General features: G+C 37.1%; 3 protein-coding genes across 15 annotated transcripts in view; 1 reads left to right on the forward strand and 2 right to left on the reverse strand.

The window, feature by feature from the left end:
• Window positions 1–1596, reverse strand: part of PBLD (phenazine biosynthesis like protein domain containing) — a 32648-nt gene extending 31052 nt beyond the window's left edge. Inside the window, exon 1 of the mRNA XM_088792044.1 lies at window positions 1489–1596. The gene's annotated coding sequence lies outside the window, so the exon portion shown is untranslated. The remainder of the gene's footprint in view (window positions 1–1488) is intronic.
• Window positions 1–14832, reverse strand: part of RUFY2 (RUN and FYVE domain containing 2) — a 62951-nt gene that overhangs the window by 13538 nt on the left and 34581 nt on the right. For 4 of the 6 annotated variants that reach the window (XM_074339513.2, XM_074339512.2, XM_019731742.3 and 1 more), the window contains exons 17-18: window positions 14095–14172; window positions 13717–14000 (exon numbers count right to left, since the gene is read on the reverse strand). In XM_074339513.2, the coding sequence (XP_074195614.2) occupies window positions 13857–14000; window positions 14095–14172 (222 nt within the window). In that variant the 3' untranslated portion in view covers window positions 13717–13856. Of the gene's footprint in view, window positions 1–11978; window positions 14001–14094; window positions 14173–14832 lie in introns of those variants that run through there. The other 2 variants (XM_019731740.3, XM_074339514.2) reach the window with 2 other exon arrangements.
• HNRNPH3 (heterogeneous nuclear ribonucleoprotein H3) lies at window positions 694–11661 on the forward strand. 8 transcript variants are annotated; one of them, XM_019731747.3, is made up of 10 exons: window positions 789–957; window positions 5748–5882; window positions 6394–6532; window positions 7038–7222; window positions 7648–7734; window positions 8042–8157; window positions 9119–9254; window positions 10026–10121; window positions 10204–10296; window positions 10426–11661. In XM_019731747.3, the coding sequence occupies exons 2-10, from the start codon at window positions 5771–5773 to the stop codon at window positions 10500–10502; spliced, it is 1041 nt and encodes a 346-aa protein (XP_019587306.1). In that variant the 5' UTR covers window positions 789–957; window positions 5748–5770; the 3' UTR covers window positions 10503–11661. The 8 variants fall into 8 exon arrangements, with proteins under 8 accessions (XP_019587311.1, XP_019587306.1, XP_019587308.1 ...); XM_019731749.3 differs by having other exon boundaries at window positions 7038–7177; XM_019731751.3 differs by having other exon boundaries at window positions 795–938.

Below are 14832 nucleotides of genomic sequence, written 5' to 3' on the forward strand. Positions count from 1 at the left end.
ATTTTCAAGGATGCAAAGCTCTATTTCGAAAACCCGAAGTCGGCCGTGAACGACTGATCGGTCACTGACGTTACACAGTGGAAAAGATGAAAGAAAAGCAAGAGAGAGCGCGAAAGCGAGGAGCGATTTGTAGAGGAACGTGGCAGGAAAGAAATCACTCAAGAAGCCCCCCAGACTAAACCCGCTGGGGGTGCGGGGTGCGGAAGCGCCAGGGCCAGACGAAGTTGGAGCCCTAGCTCGAGAGTCGAAATTGGGGCCTGGGGAGCACTTCTGAATCTCCGCAGCGTTGAAATACTCCTATTTTCACTGCATAATGCAAACATGGTGGACGGGAAAAACACTCCCTGCATTTGGCAGCCGAACCACGTGGCGCCCTTTCCACGCAGACGACGCTAGGATACGGGCGGGGCCTTTATGGAATTTGTTCTTGGTGGGGCACAGTACCAGAGAACTTTTCAAACTGCGATACCACGGTTCCTTCAACACACGTTAGCAGGACGACGACCGCCACTTATCGTCCGGGAGAGGGCAGAAAGGTGGACTCTGAGAACTTGATGGTTGTACCGTAAGCAGGAAGGGCGGAAGTCTCCGCCCCTTTCTCTAACTGGACAGCCCTCGGCACCTCCCCTCCAACAGTGGTCCAGCCTACCAGTGCGCAAGCGTACTACTTGCTGCCCGCGCCAAAGCGGGACCAACTCTCTAATCTCGCGAGCACCGGGCCGGACCGTCTTCGTTGCTCTCGCTCCGCCCACCCCCTCCTCGTTCGCGCTTTCCCATCCCCCCAAGCCAGTCGCTCTGCTGCGCAGCTCCCATAGCGGTTGCCTCCGCCGGAGACGGTTGGAAGAACCGTTGTGGGGAGCGCTCCAGTACGCGAGCGACTTCTTCCTCACGATCGGACATTGCGAGCCCCGGAATCGGCGCTGTTGTCGTTGGACAGGGTATCTGAAGTAAAAGGGGGTAGGTTGGGCTGGTGGTTTCGAGAGCGGAGTCGGGAGGACGAAAGAGACGGGGAGGGGGTGCTGTGGGGGTGAAGTGCGGAGGTCGCCGCTCGGAAGAGGCCAGGCTGCGCCTCCCAGGCGATCTCCCACTTCCAGGAGGGCGGCATGCCGGGGGTGGGAGGACTTGCTCAGGTCGACTTCAGTGGACGAAGCCGAGGCCTGAAGTGGGGGGTCATCCAGCATTTCCCCTCTCCCTGCTGGTTTGGCCTCCGCCATTTTGGGTACGGTGGCGCGGCCACCTCGGCTTCCCGCCCTTCCTCTCTCTTTTTACTTTCTGCCCCTCAGCTTCCGAAAACTGATTTAGAAGGCCAAAGGGTGGTCAAAGCGCCCTGGAGGGGGTGAAGGTGGGGAACGAAACGAGCAGGGAAAGGCCGGGCAGTTGGGTGGGGGGAGGACCTGGGCAGGCGGGCGCGTTCCCGATGGAAATGGCGCGGGATGGGCCTGGCCTCCCACCGCGGCCTCCCTTCCTCCGCAGTCTCGGATGGGCTACCTGGGCTGGCGGGACTGCGAGTGACTTCTGATGCAGATTCTCAAGATGAGAGAGGCTGGAGCTGGGGGAGGAAAGCCAATGGCGACGAAGGCGCTCAACTCCCAAATCCAGGACAAAGGAGGCAGACGGTCTCCTTTGTAATTCCGCCGCCCGGTGGCGAAGGATTTTAAGCCAGGCTTGGCTGCCGGACGGGGAGGGCGGGTAAAGGGGAGTACTCTCCCTAGCTTTCTGGTCTCTAGGGCAGCTAGATAAACGAAAAGTCTCCGGGGAGGAATAAAGGACGCTTATCTGGCCCTTATATTCCAGATTCGGAACTTCGAAAAGAGTACGTACTCATTTTCCGAAGGGTTTCTTTTTCATGCTTATCTTAAACGTAAAGACTTTGTGGGTAATTATTTTGTAAGCAGAAAAGTGGGTGACTTAGAAAATAGGAATGTGAAATGGGCATGTTTCAAATAGGTCGTCTGGGCCCAGTGAACTATGACTATGATACGGCTTATTGAACTTTTGGGCGGGGGTGGAATGGTTTAGCAATGATTTTTGTGTAGTTTTGGCACGTACTGGGTTAGAACTTACGTAGTTTTTACATTTGAGAAACGGTTAAAACACAAACAGTAATGGCTTAGGGGTGTGTGCGTGTGTGTGTGTGTGTGTGTGTGCTGAATTACTGACTTAAATCTGCAAGAGTTGTATTTTGTGCGAAGACTTGGCATTAGTATAGGACTATAGTAATATTTTGACCAATAAAATACATTTACTCAACAGAAAAACAAATCCAAGTCATGTGGTTGCCATGATTTTTGGTCCTTATAACACAGGAGAACTGGCTAGGTGATTTTCAAGGTACAAAAGGGACAGGCAAGACATGAGAAGAGTTTCCCATAATGCATATGGGTCTTTACAAGAAGTCTATTTTCTACTTTTCCAGCTTTAAAAACAAAAACATTCTTTTTGAAGATGTTTTATGATTTTAGTGGACTTTGAAAAGACAGCCCAGAGTTATCCTATAAAGTAATATATGATATAACAGCTTTCCTAATTGGATTGCCCTAGAAATCTTTTTTCTGCCCTTATCTGCATCAGAATCTGGAAATCCATCTAATTGCCTTTGTATTTTCAATAACCATGCTCTTTTTTGGTATCCTTATTTTGATGAACAAGCCGCTGAACTGTAGTAGATGGTAACTTTCTTCTAGAAAAAACTCATTTTTAGTGACCTCACCTTTATGTATTAGTGGTGTCTTTTTTAATTCAAAATTGAGCAAGCACATTGGAAGGGGGGAATGATGAAAAACCATTTCAGTTAAACGTCACCACTTTTTTGCCAAAATTTGAAGTTCATTCTCATGTTTTAGTACCAGTGGGCTACCATTTAAAAAGTTACTTATGGATGCATCAAAGCCTTTTAAGTATTATACCTTGGAAGATACTATAATCTCTTGTAAAGATATTTTATATTTCATTGGCCTTTGTTAGGTGCATTTTCTTAACAGCTTTGAGATAAAATTTGCGTAACAAACAATCCATTTAAAATCATGCAATATGCGTATGTGTTTTTTTGTGACTGGTGTCTCATTTAGCATGTTTAGAAAATTACAAAGCTGACTACAGTTATCCTAATATTTCCACTGATGATGTTTTTAATTAGTCCTTTTTTGTGATTTTTTATTTTTAAACACTTGTCATTCTTAAAAGCAGAATTGAGATGGACTGTCCTGAATAATTAGTAAAAACTATTAGTTTCTGAGACATCTTTATGAAGGTACTAAAGCAGATTGTCTTTTTGTATGACTATAGCTTGTCTTGGTTTTTGTTTTGTAAGTAGAATTTTAGACTCTAACATCGACTTTTGAAGAGAAAATAGTATGCCTTTTATTATTTTGTACTCTACATACATATAGGAAGGAGACGTGCCCTATAAAAGTTTCTTCCGAATCTGGTGAACTTTTCCCCAATTTAAAATTTAACTTTTCCTAATTTAAAACAGTTCAGTGTGTATGTCTGTTTTTGTTTTTAGACATAGTACTTTAGTTGTTTTTATATCGATGTCATTGGTATGGGCTGATCCAAAAAATCAAAACTAGTTTTCTTGCTAGTGTCTGTTGGAAAGTGCTAAGATTTGTAGTACGGATAAGTTGATTTCCTTTTTTGTGTGTGTTTGTTCCCCAAAACAGTAGCTTTACATTGGGAAAAAAAAAGTGCTAAATGATAAAAAGCACCACACTAATGTCTTTTCACAACAGTTTAGATTGACTTTGCAAAGTTCTTAAATTTTTCATGAGAAATTAACGTGATGGATACTCTCTCCCTCTTGTCTTAAATCGCCCTTTATAGGAAATGGCTGTTATTTAAATTGGTGCTATTTTTTTAAAATGTTTATTTTAAAAAAAATGGTAGGTCTTCATAATGTCTCAACTTTTTTCCCTAAACAGATTAGGGGCCCTCTTCTTTCAGGGCTACTACTATATTAGAACAGTGTTTTAAAATCATCTAGCTAACATATTGTAGTAAACATTTCCCAAAACCCTGGCTTTTTTTCTCTGCTTTAGATGATTTCTAAGGAAACATGGAAATGTAAGCTTTTGTTGACTTTGGAAAAGACTTGTAACAAACAGTCCTTACTCCTTTGAAGACTCAGTACTTTTCTATCCTTTAAGGTTCAATTGTTTTGTTTATGGTACATTTCATTGGTTCTACAAAGCCTCTTCAAATCCAGTAACACTAGCCACCATTGAGGGGTCGTCCTGTCTCAGACCACTGCTTTATTTTACAGTTGGACACAGGGGTTAAGCAGTTTGCTGAAAATTAAGTAGCCAGTGAGTGACAGACTAGGGATTCAAACCCAGAGTTTTTTTTATCTTAAAAGGTTCATACCAGTTATTTGTGTGCATAAGAATAAGATGTAATGTCAGATAAAAATTTATGTTCTTCCCATTTTGGGTCTGTCTAGAGTGTCACCTAGGATACTTGCTTTAAAAAACAACAGGTCCCAGGGGTGGTGATTTATATGCAGAGATATTTGATTAATAACCACATTTGAAAATTTCTACATTAGCTTATTTTAACTGCGTAGATGCTAGGAAAAAGAAATTTTACTCTTTGCAGATGCTGCCCCTAACAGTTGCACTGCTAATTAGATCATACTTATTGAAATTAAATATTAGTGAATACTGTTGACATGAAATAGAATCCTTGAGCATAAATAAAGGAATGAAGTTGAACAAATTGTTTTGTTTACAGGGGAGGTGGTGGTGAGGGAAAGGTTTGAAATATTCAGGTGAGTAGGATTCCTTGTAGCTGCACAGTGAAATTTGTAAGGTCTGGTAAGTTTCTGCAGCTGAAGGACTTCTGCATTAGCCTCTTTTATAGTGTTCTGGAAGTTCAAAAGAAAGGATGGTTGTCTTGGGAAGGAGACTGGGTGGATGGGTTCTTTTTGAAAGGAAAGGGCTTCTCACTGTACCCTTTTTAATACTTTCTGAATGTGAATGTTTTTACTATCTTCAATAACTTCCAAAACAGGTGGCTTCAAAAAAACTGATGCTGTTGGAAGGCATTCACCTTTGAGTGGCATTGTTACCTCAGTTTTCAAATCCAGCCTAATTCAGGCATTTTAAAACTTGCTCTTGAGGAGTGTTTAAACTAGATTTAGTTAAAATAGAGATAGGAATTTTTCCCCCTTCAAAAACAATTTGATATGTTCAGAATTACAGTGCTTCTAATAAATCTAGGCTTTTGTAATGCCATTTTTCCAACATCAAGGCATACTCCTACTTTTAACTTAGGCTCTTACTGTGAGTGGATAGTAGTACTATGTGCAATTTTTTAGTAATGAAGTTTTAAAGAATTTGCAGAACAAACTATTCAAGTGAATAATAAAACCTGGAAAATTAAAATTTTGAGAGAGGAGAAAGGCAAAGTTGACATTAAATGACAGTCAAGCAATAGGGAGCATTTGAAGACTGATAGTGGGATTATGTAAGCTATCTTAAAATTAGGCAACATATAATATTTGACCCTTAGAAATTTAGTTCAGTACTTTTTGGTGGGAGGGTTAGATTTCACAGCCTTTCCCCAGTCTTTTTGCTTAACCCCACCAAAACAGAAAGCTGTTGTACTGTTGTATTGTGGCATTGTCGCCGGAGTGTGACTGAGCTGTATGTTACATTTCCTGTTATGCATCACTGAGAGGTGTTTCTTCAGTACCTCTGACAAGAGTATATTTTGATTGACTGCTTTATGTGCTTGTTTATTTTTTATAGCATTTAAATCAAACGGTATTGAGATGGATTGGGTTATGAAACATAATGGTCCAAATGACGCTAGTGATGGGACAGTACGACTTCGTGGACTGCCATTTGGTTGCAGCAAAGAGGAAATAGTTCAGTTCTTTCAAGGTACCTCTAGTATTAGTCAAAGTTTAGTAGTATTTTAATTTTACATTATATTACTCAGTTTTTAATTTGCAAAACCCATTTATTTGGGGGACTTTTTAATTTGGGTATATCTTGGTTAATGTATTAAGTTGTGGGATGTGCTCCAGTTAATATTCAATGCAGAATGCGTAGAATATGTAAAAACTAATGTGCAATAAACTTGAGAGTAATGTGTGATAAAATGAACCATGAATTAGCATATGGAGCATAAATTTGATTCGAGCTTTTTTTTCTTTTAATATAGGTGGGCTTTTAGCGTATGTGTATAATTTTAAAAGACACTGGTCACAAAAAAAATTATGTAATCCAGTAATATTTGAAAAAATCTTCCATTTGTATTATGGGGTGATGGGGAACTAAGCTTTTTTTTGTTTGTTTTGTTTAGACTTGTTTTAAATATTTGATTCAGATGGGAATGTTTCAGCCTTTAACACTGTTCCCCTTGATGGGGTTATTTGTCCTTGGGTTAAAGGGTTGGAAATCGTGCCAAATGGGATAACATTGACGATGGACTACCAGGGGAGAAGCACAGGGGAGGCCTTCGTGCAGTTTGCTTCAAAGGAGATAGCAGAAAATGCTCTGGGGAAACACAAGGAAAGAATAGGGCACAGGTGGGGATGGAGAGTTTGGGATGGTGTTAAATTTTTATTTTTGGGGGTTGTGGGTCACTATTGCTTAAATGGGGGGGTAACAGTAACATTTTTCTGGGGTAGTTTTAAAGAATTGATAATTATCTAAATTTAACTTGGAAACTACAGATTTGGGTGGGGAATTAATGCTAATAGTTGGCTTAAATTAAAATTAGATTGTTTCCATTTTCTGTAGGATGTTGATAAATGCTTTTGTATAATCAATTTTTTTCTAAACACCTATCATGTACTAAAGGAAACAAGTTAAAATTATATTATAAATTGTTTTCAAATGACTAATTTGTCTATGTAAACTTAAGTATTATTTAAGTTTGTAGATGTTAAAATGTTAACTTTATGGTGTATTTAGGCAATTTAAATTGGCTAATGTATCTAGATATAGAAAAACTTACTGCATTTTGCCCGATATCTTAGTTACTCTAATACATTTAAGCTGAAACCTATACCTTAAACCATTTTTAAATAGGTATATTGAGATCTTCAGAAGTAACAGGAGTGAAATCAGAGGATTATATGATCCACCAAGAAGATTGCTGGGCCAGCGACCGGGACCATATGATAGACCAATAGGAGGAAGAGGGGGTTATTATGGAGCTGGGCGTGGAAGTATGTATGACAGAATGCGACGAGGAGGTGATGGATATGATGGTGGTATGTGTATCTAATGAACAAAGGTTCTGTTGTCATTTTCTTAATATTCCTGACACTTTGTCAAGAAATATAGAAATGGCAGTAATTTCAGTACCTACTAGGTTTTAAAACCTGTTCATGAAAATACAAATTCCCATGGCTAGCTGTGGGACTTGATTGATGCACATATGAGCACCTAGATAATGTATACAGAAATTAAAATGTTGACATTTTTCTGTTTGGCATAGGTGAAAATTTTGATATCTAAGTATTTTTTTGCGATTTTAATTTCCACCAAGTATTAACTGCTTTTTTTCACATGTTGGGAGTTGTAAACTTTGTAATAATAATTTGACCAGACTGCTTATCACAAAGTGTGCTTTTGTAAACTAGATTATAAAATGTATCTCTTTAAAGTGTATCCGTGTATTTCTCAAATTATGCAGGTTATGGAGGTTTTGATGACTATGGTGGCTATAATAATTATGGCTATGGAAATGATGGCTTTGATGACAGAATGAGAGATGGAAGAGGTAAACTAAATATTAAAGACATACTCATTTTTCAATTTAAGTATTTGCTTTACAACTACCTAGTCCTAATATAAGTGATTTATATAAAGTCAACTCAGGCATCTTTTAATGCATTCCTACATTGGGCTTTTATATGATGTATACTTAAAAGTAAATTCTCTTTGATGTTCAGAACACCTGTGTTAAGATCTTTTGAGGTTGTCAAAAAGGTGTAAATTGGGAAAGGTGTATAGGGAAGAAATGCTTTGTTGAAATGCTTTCTTTTCTACACATATCAGTTTCTAATCTTGGAACTTTTATTCCCTAGGTATGGGAGGGCATGGCTATGGTGGAGCTGGTGATGCAAGTTCAGGTTTTCACGGTGGTCATTTTGTACACATGAGAGGATTGCCTTTCCGTGCAACTGAAAATGACATCGCTAATGTGAGTGATTTTAGTAATTTACTAGTGGTTTTATACTTAGTCCTAGTATCTAAGTTTTGAAGATTCTTAGTGTTATCTTTAAGTAGTGATAAGTATTTTTGTGTCTGTTGTGTGCTGACCTATGTACATAGGATTCAAGCAAGTACAAGTTTTAAGTCCAGTTAAGAATTAAGTGACAGACTGATCATAGAGTGGTTGTGACTAGAAGATTGTTTCTCCTGTATAAAGTTTTAAAAGTGAATATGTTAACAAGTCAATACATTTTAGTAGTTTGGTTTGGCTTTCTAGGCTACATGGTGGGTGAGGAGCTGAAAATCATGGAAGTACATGCTGCTATTGATTTGAAACTGGTTGGTTTCAAATTGGTTCGAGAATCAGCAAACCTCAGCCCATGAGCCATATCCAGTCACACTCATTCATTTATTATCTAGTTCTTAAAATTTTTGCTTTAGATCTTACTAGAAACAAATTGGCCTAAGGTCCAGGTGCCTTTTAGGATCACTGAAACCTGATTAACTTATGATTAGAATTAAATGATGTATTTTGGGAGATATCCATATATAGTTGGTAGGTTTATCAAACTCCATTGTTCTGAATCGTAACACCCAATTTCTCAGCACATACTTTTAGGAAACCTGTTAATATTTCAAACAACTTTGAAATACCTTTCTTGGGAGTGGGATACTTACTCTCTCAAGTACTGGGGTTATGAAACATTTTTATTTATTTAGGGTAACCTGTTCTCTAGGTTAGAAATATTTTTCTTTTAAAATTTATTTTAGAAAAGATAATTCTGTAATTTTTTCCAAGTATAGTCTTATATTCCTAGAACCTCTGGAATGGTTAGCCTTGTAACACAGTGTAGAAGAGTTTGTTTTAATGAATGAGGAAAAACCAAGGCACGTGGTAATTTCAATACTATAAATAGAAAAATAAGTAATAAGTGTTATCTTTTATTTAGTTCTTCTCACCACTAAATCCAATACGAGTGCATATTGATATTGGAGCTGATGGCAGAGCAACAGGAGAAGCAGATGTAGAGTTTGTGACACATGAAGATGCAGTAGCTGCCATGTCTAAAGATAAGAATAACATGCGTAAGTGGAATCCTTGGCATGCTATCTTATTTCCTACCGTGTTTCCCCAAAAATAGGACCTAGCCAGACCATCAGCTGTAATGTGTCTTTTTGGAGCAAAAATTAACATAAAACCCAGTATTAATTTTTGCTCCAAAAGACGCATTACAGCTGATGGTCCCGCTAGGTCTTATTTTCTGGGAAACACGGTAGGTGAACTTGCTTATAATTTTAGGCTTTAGTAGCTTTCTAGAGGACTTTTTATTGAAGTTAATTCACTCTTAATACTTGACAGATTATTGGAGCTTAAAGTTATTAAAGAGGGAAAATAGGTATGTTGCTTGCTATTATTTGCATTTGCCCGAGTTCCCGTGCCTTTTGTAAATTATTACCACTTCTTAACCTGTATATTGATCAACTTTGGTAAGTTATTGCTGCATGTCATCAAATCTGTTTTTTAAAGCCATTAAATTTCACCTTGACCAGTGATTCCCAAATGTGGCTACACATTCAATCACTTGGTACTTTTAAGATTCTGATTCAGTTCTATGACTGGGCCTGGAATATATTTTTTAAGAAGTATACCAGCTAGTTCTAAAATAATGAATCAGCCCTTTTATAGATAAGACTGAGGCCCAAAACATGTTCTATACTTGTTCAAGGCTGTACAGTTTGAACGAAACCTAAATTTTAGCCCTATCTGGCATACATTTAGGTTAATATTAGCCAGTCACCCTTTTAAATTTGATCCATCATTTCTTTCTCCCTTGTTACTCTTTTTTTTCTCTACAGAACACCGATACATTGAACTCTTCTTGAATTCTACTCCTGGAGGTGGCTCTGGAATGGGAGGTTCTGGAATGGGAGGCTACGGCAGAGATGGAATGGGTATGTAAAGTTTTTTAAATAAGCAGAGTTAGATACTTAGCAATCAATCTAAAACTTTTTTTTTTTTTTTTTTTTTTTTAAGATAATCAGGGAGGTTATGGATCTGTTGGAAGAATGGGAATGGGGAACAATTACAGCGGAGGCTATGGTACTCCTGATGGCTTGGGGGGTTACGGTAAGTGTCATTGGTTACCGAAGTTCAGTTTGTTAGCCCCATATGTGGTACAGACAACTTAAAGTTTATGTGTTACTATATTCTACATTGATACCTCCTACTAAACAATTCTTAATGTCTTTTTTTAAGGCCGTGGTGGTGGAGGCAGTGGAGGTTACTATGGGCAAGGTGGCATGAGTGGAGGTGGATGGCGTGGGATGTATTAAAGCATAACTACCAACATAAGAGTCCTGACAACAGCATCTGGTCTACTAGACTTTCTTACAGATTTCATTTCTTTTGTATTTTAAGAACTTTATAATGACTGAAGGAATGTGTTTTCAAAATATTATTTGGTAAAGCAACAGATTGTGATGGGAAAAATCTGTTTTCTGTAGGTTTTATTTGTTGCATACTTTGACTTAAAAATAAATTTTTATATTCAAACCACTGATGTTGATACTTTTTATATACTAGTTACTCCGAAGGATGTGCTGCTTTCATAAGATTTGGGTTGATGTATTTTATTATTAGCTCTACAAGAAGTAGTACGGTGTAATTTTAGAGGACAATGGTTCACCTCTGCATAAGCTGTAAGTCTTAATAAGCAGGCATCTGGAATAGAGCTTGGAAAATAGTCTTTTTTCTTTAGTTTCTCCTGGACAACACTGTAAATATGTAGCACGTAAAGATGAGTTTAGATGGCTTCAGGAGTGTAAATTCAGCTAATTCTATATTTGTCTTTTTCAAATGTCACTTAACCAGGCATAGTTCTGAAATGTTAATCTATGTAAGAGGTATCTGGATTTCTGAATATTCACAATTGTATTACCTGGGGATGGGGGTGTTGGAAATTTAAATTCTAGCCCTAGATTTTAGAATAAAATCCTCTCAGCACTTGACTGAAGTACCAAAAAATGTATCCAAAAAAGTGGTAGTTGTGTTATCTCAAAATGTCTTAGACTAGATTAAGGTTCTCAGTGACACCAGAATTCAGTACAAGTACAAAGGTATTTACTGTGGAGTATAATTCTCAGAGATGTATTTTTGGTTTCAGCCCAACAGTTAAAGCATATGGTTTTTTAATAATTGTGTAACTTAAAAAATGTAAGAGACAAGTCCACGTTGTAGTCTTAATTAAAATGAGTCCTACAGTTGGGTTTTGCATCTGATACTTGTTTGGAGTTTTAGAGCCATTGTGTTAAAAACTATATGTAGCCAGGAAAAGGTGCTTTTTACTTTTAATCCCTTTGATCAATATCCAAATTGGCTAATGGATCAAAATAAAACCTGTTAATGTGAATTCAGTTACTGAGTTATTGAACTTGTTACTTGTTTTTGCTAGAAATGTTACTAATGTAATAAATATCCATGTGGGAGATAATAGTATGGTGTCTGTCCTAGAATGCTTTGTGTCATTTACTGATTACAAATCAAATTGGTAGAAGATGCTAAATGTGTCTAATTGAAGATTAGACAAAGTGACTCCTAAGGAATGGTTTCTGCTGTTAGGCTACATTCAGGCTACCTTCTCTATCAACACAAGCAATGATTCATCTTAACGCCTGTACCCACTCCCTTACATGTTAGGCTCATACCACTTACCTTTATGTGCTTTTATTTGCTCAGGAGTACCCTATTAAAATCTTCAAGCAATAAAAATATAAAGTGTTAAAAATGAAAGTTGCCCTTCTAAAGCAGGCTAATTTTCAAAATCTTTTACTTGGTTTATAAAACTTACATTTTATTTTAAAACATTGCAGGGTGGAATGACAATCACAATTCCTTGGCACCATGACAGCATTATTGTAATACTGGCTAGATGAGAGAATGGTATGTGAAGTTTAATAAAATAAATACATCTGTGAGGGCAAATCTTACTTGAAAAGTAAAAGTGTAGGTTCAACAGCACAAAATACAAATTGAAGGTTTTGTAACAAAATCCAAAATTAGTATACGTGGTTTTTTTCAAAAGCCAAAACTAAATGGAGTAAGTTGTACTGCTGTCATAAAAGCTTGCCTACAAAAAGTCCAAATCTGGTGATAACGTGAGTTTTGAATGGCAAAGAATTTAAAGGGGGACTAAAAAATCAGTCTTGGAATTTTAAGCAAAACTGACATTTTAAAAGTTGTTCTAAGCATAGTAATAAAAAGACAGTATTTGAAATTTTTCTTTTTTGCTTATTCTCATTTTCAGCAATCATAAAAATGTTAGTCCATTCCATCAATACAAAACAGTTCAAGAATATAATTCATATCTCTTGATAACATTTCTACCAGCATTCAAGAAAGACCTAAAAATCTGTTTTGAAGACATCCAATTGAGTTATGGAGAAAATAAGTCTTAAGTAAAATGTTAGTTTCATACTTTGGCAATTTAGAAAATTAAATAATTTTAAACTTCAATGGAAGTATGTACTTTACTATAGAATAAAGTAACACCTGGGGGTAAAGAAATGGCAATGATTAAATTCACTAATGTTCCTAGAAGTAATGTAAGAGTCCTAATATGACATTCTTTGAAAAGTTCACAGGCTTAAAGTGCATGGCTGAAATTACAAACTGATAGAAAAAAGAAAAATTAGGGTCTCAAGTAGTGATGCTGTTCAAGTGATTAATTATGTATACTTATATACGGGTAAGTTTAGAGATTAAACTCTTGGTATGCTATAAGCAATACAAGAGGATTAGTGTTTTCTGAATCGTGCTTGAAATGGTTCAAGTATGTTTCATTGCAGGGCTGAGACCATATCTTCTAAAGACCCTGGCCTAGAGATGCCCAATATATGCTGAATTTTTTACTCATGCAGTGGTAGACCACTATAATATAATGCTTAAAAGTTGCTGGAAAGATCTGCAAGTAGCAACTTAAGGTAAAAAGATGATGGTTTTTCCTTTCAAACTAAGGAAAAAGTTGAGGCAAAATAATACCTCTTGAATCCACTGTATCTGAAAGGTATCAGCAAATAAATTGATTTTTAGAGAGGAGGAAGACCAAAAGTAAATTTTACAAAATACTGGCTTTTTCTAATGCAAAATGGGCAAAGGAAGGTGGAGAAAAATGGCAAATAGCTTGAAACCTTACCAAGCTAATGGAAAATCTTGAATTGGAATGTTAATGCTTGTGAAAAGTTCTACATAATAATTTCAGTCTTTCTCTGAGAACCATTAAGCTTTAAAGTGCATTAGGAAAATTACAGGCACCACAAAATACCAACACAACGATCAGGAGCATAAATCTGAAGCCCTGTTTAAGAAGGCCATTACCAAATAAGGCAAACGTGTTAGCTATGCTATGTGGCCTTGCGTTGTCTTTAAGAGTTACATGATTATTACATGGATTGGGAATTAGGCTAAAGTTATTTTAAAGCATGCCCTCTTAAATTCTTTTTGAATAGCAATGGGAAAGGAAATACCAAATTATACAACTTCTCAACTCATGAATATGTATGTGGAAGGTAAAACTTTCCAATACTATCTGAAAGCTGCTTAAGAAGGGCTGTCTGAATATGTTGTGTACATGTTCATACATAACATTCAACATAGGTACTGGCATACAGTAAGGATTTAGTTCTTGAGTCTTAGGGCAAGTTAGATGAGCATCTCTGAATCAGCAGTGCGTGACAGGAATCACAAACCCGTACTGGCTTTGGTGAAGAAGGCAAAGGCAGTTCGTTGTCAGAGCAAGCATTACAGAAAATTTCCCCACAGTTTCTACAGTGGTGCTATTTTTGGAAAAATCAGAGAAAAAACTTTATGAACAAAATTAGAAGCCATATTTGCACTAAAACTTTTGGAGTCACTTCCTACTTCCCTTACCTTTCTCTTAGAGAGTGAGAATTCCTTTTCACAAAGCTTACAATGTGTTGCTTCTTTGTCTTTCAGCCAAACCAGTCCCTAGTAGGAAGGAAAAGTGTAGATATTAATGTTCAAATTGGTAACAAAATTACATGTGAAAACATTTTCAACCGAGAACATTTTAACAGGAATATATATAGATGAATCAAAAATGAGTCTTCTTTTCTTTGAAAGATAAATACTGAAAGAGTTGTAGATTAAATAAGTGTGGAATTTGCTTCAAAATAATTGGTGAGAAGAAATACGGGTTGAATATAAGTAAAACAAGATGACCATATATTGATCAATATTGAAACTGGGTAATGGTTTGTTTTTTTCTACAATTGTATGTTTGAACATTTCCATGATAAAATGTTTTTTAAAAATAATCTTACTGATGGGAATTTTCTTTAAGAACCTTCAAGATTACCTAGTCCGACAATGTTTAAGGATAAATTCACCGAAATGCATTTGAGTTTGGCATTATATATATTTTACATATACAGTAATTCCCTAAAATTTGAAGAGAATTTGGAAATCAGATGTTAGAGTTCATTATTATTTTAAGTAAGACTTCACCTTAAATTCAGTTTTACATGGCTATCCCCTCAAGTTCTGTTAACTCACAAGTTTAATAGCTCAGTAGAAAATGAACGTCAAATATATATATCGTGATGGAAAGAGAACTGACTGGGTGGTGAACACAATGAGATATACATG

The sequence above is a fragment of the Rhinolophus sinicus genome, chromosome 15 (genome assembly GCF_057876585.1).
Source record: "Rhinolophus sinicus isolate RSI-liver-muscle chromosome 15, RSI-T2T, whole genome shotgun sequence".
Lineage (NCBI taxonomy): Eukaryota > Metazoa > Chordata > Mammalia > Chiroptera > Rhinolophidae > Rhinolophus > Rhinolophus sinicus.

Coding starts and splice junctions, on each gene's coding strand:
- HNRNPH3 (XM_019731747.3), top strand. CDS start 5,771: ATGGATTGGGTTATGAAACATAATGGTCCAAATGACGCTAGTGATGGG. Junction 5,883..6,393: donor AATAGTTCAGTTCTTTCAAG/GTACCTCTAGTA, acceptor CTTGGGTTAAAG/GGTTGGAAATCGTGCCAAAT. Junction 7,223..7,647: donor AGGTGATGGATATGATGGTG/GTATGTGTATCT, acceptor CAAATTATGCAG/GTTATGGAGGTTTTGATGAC.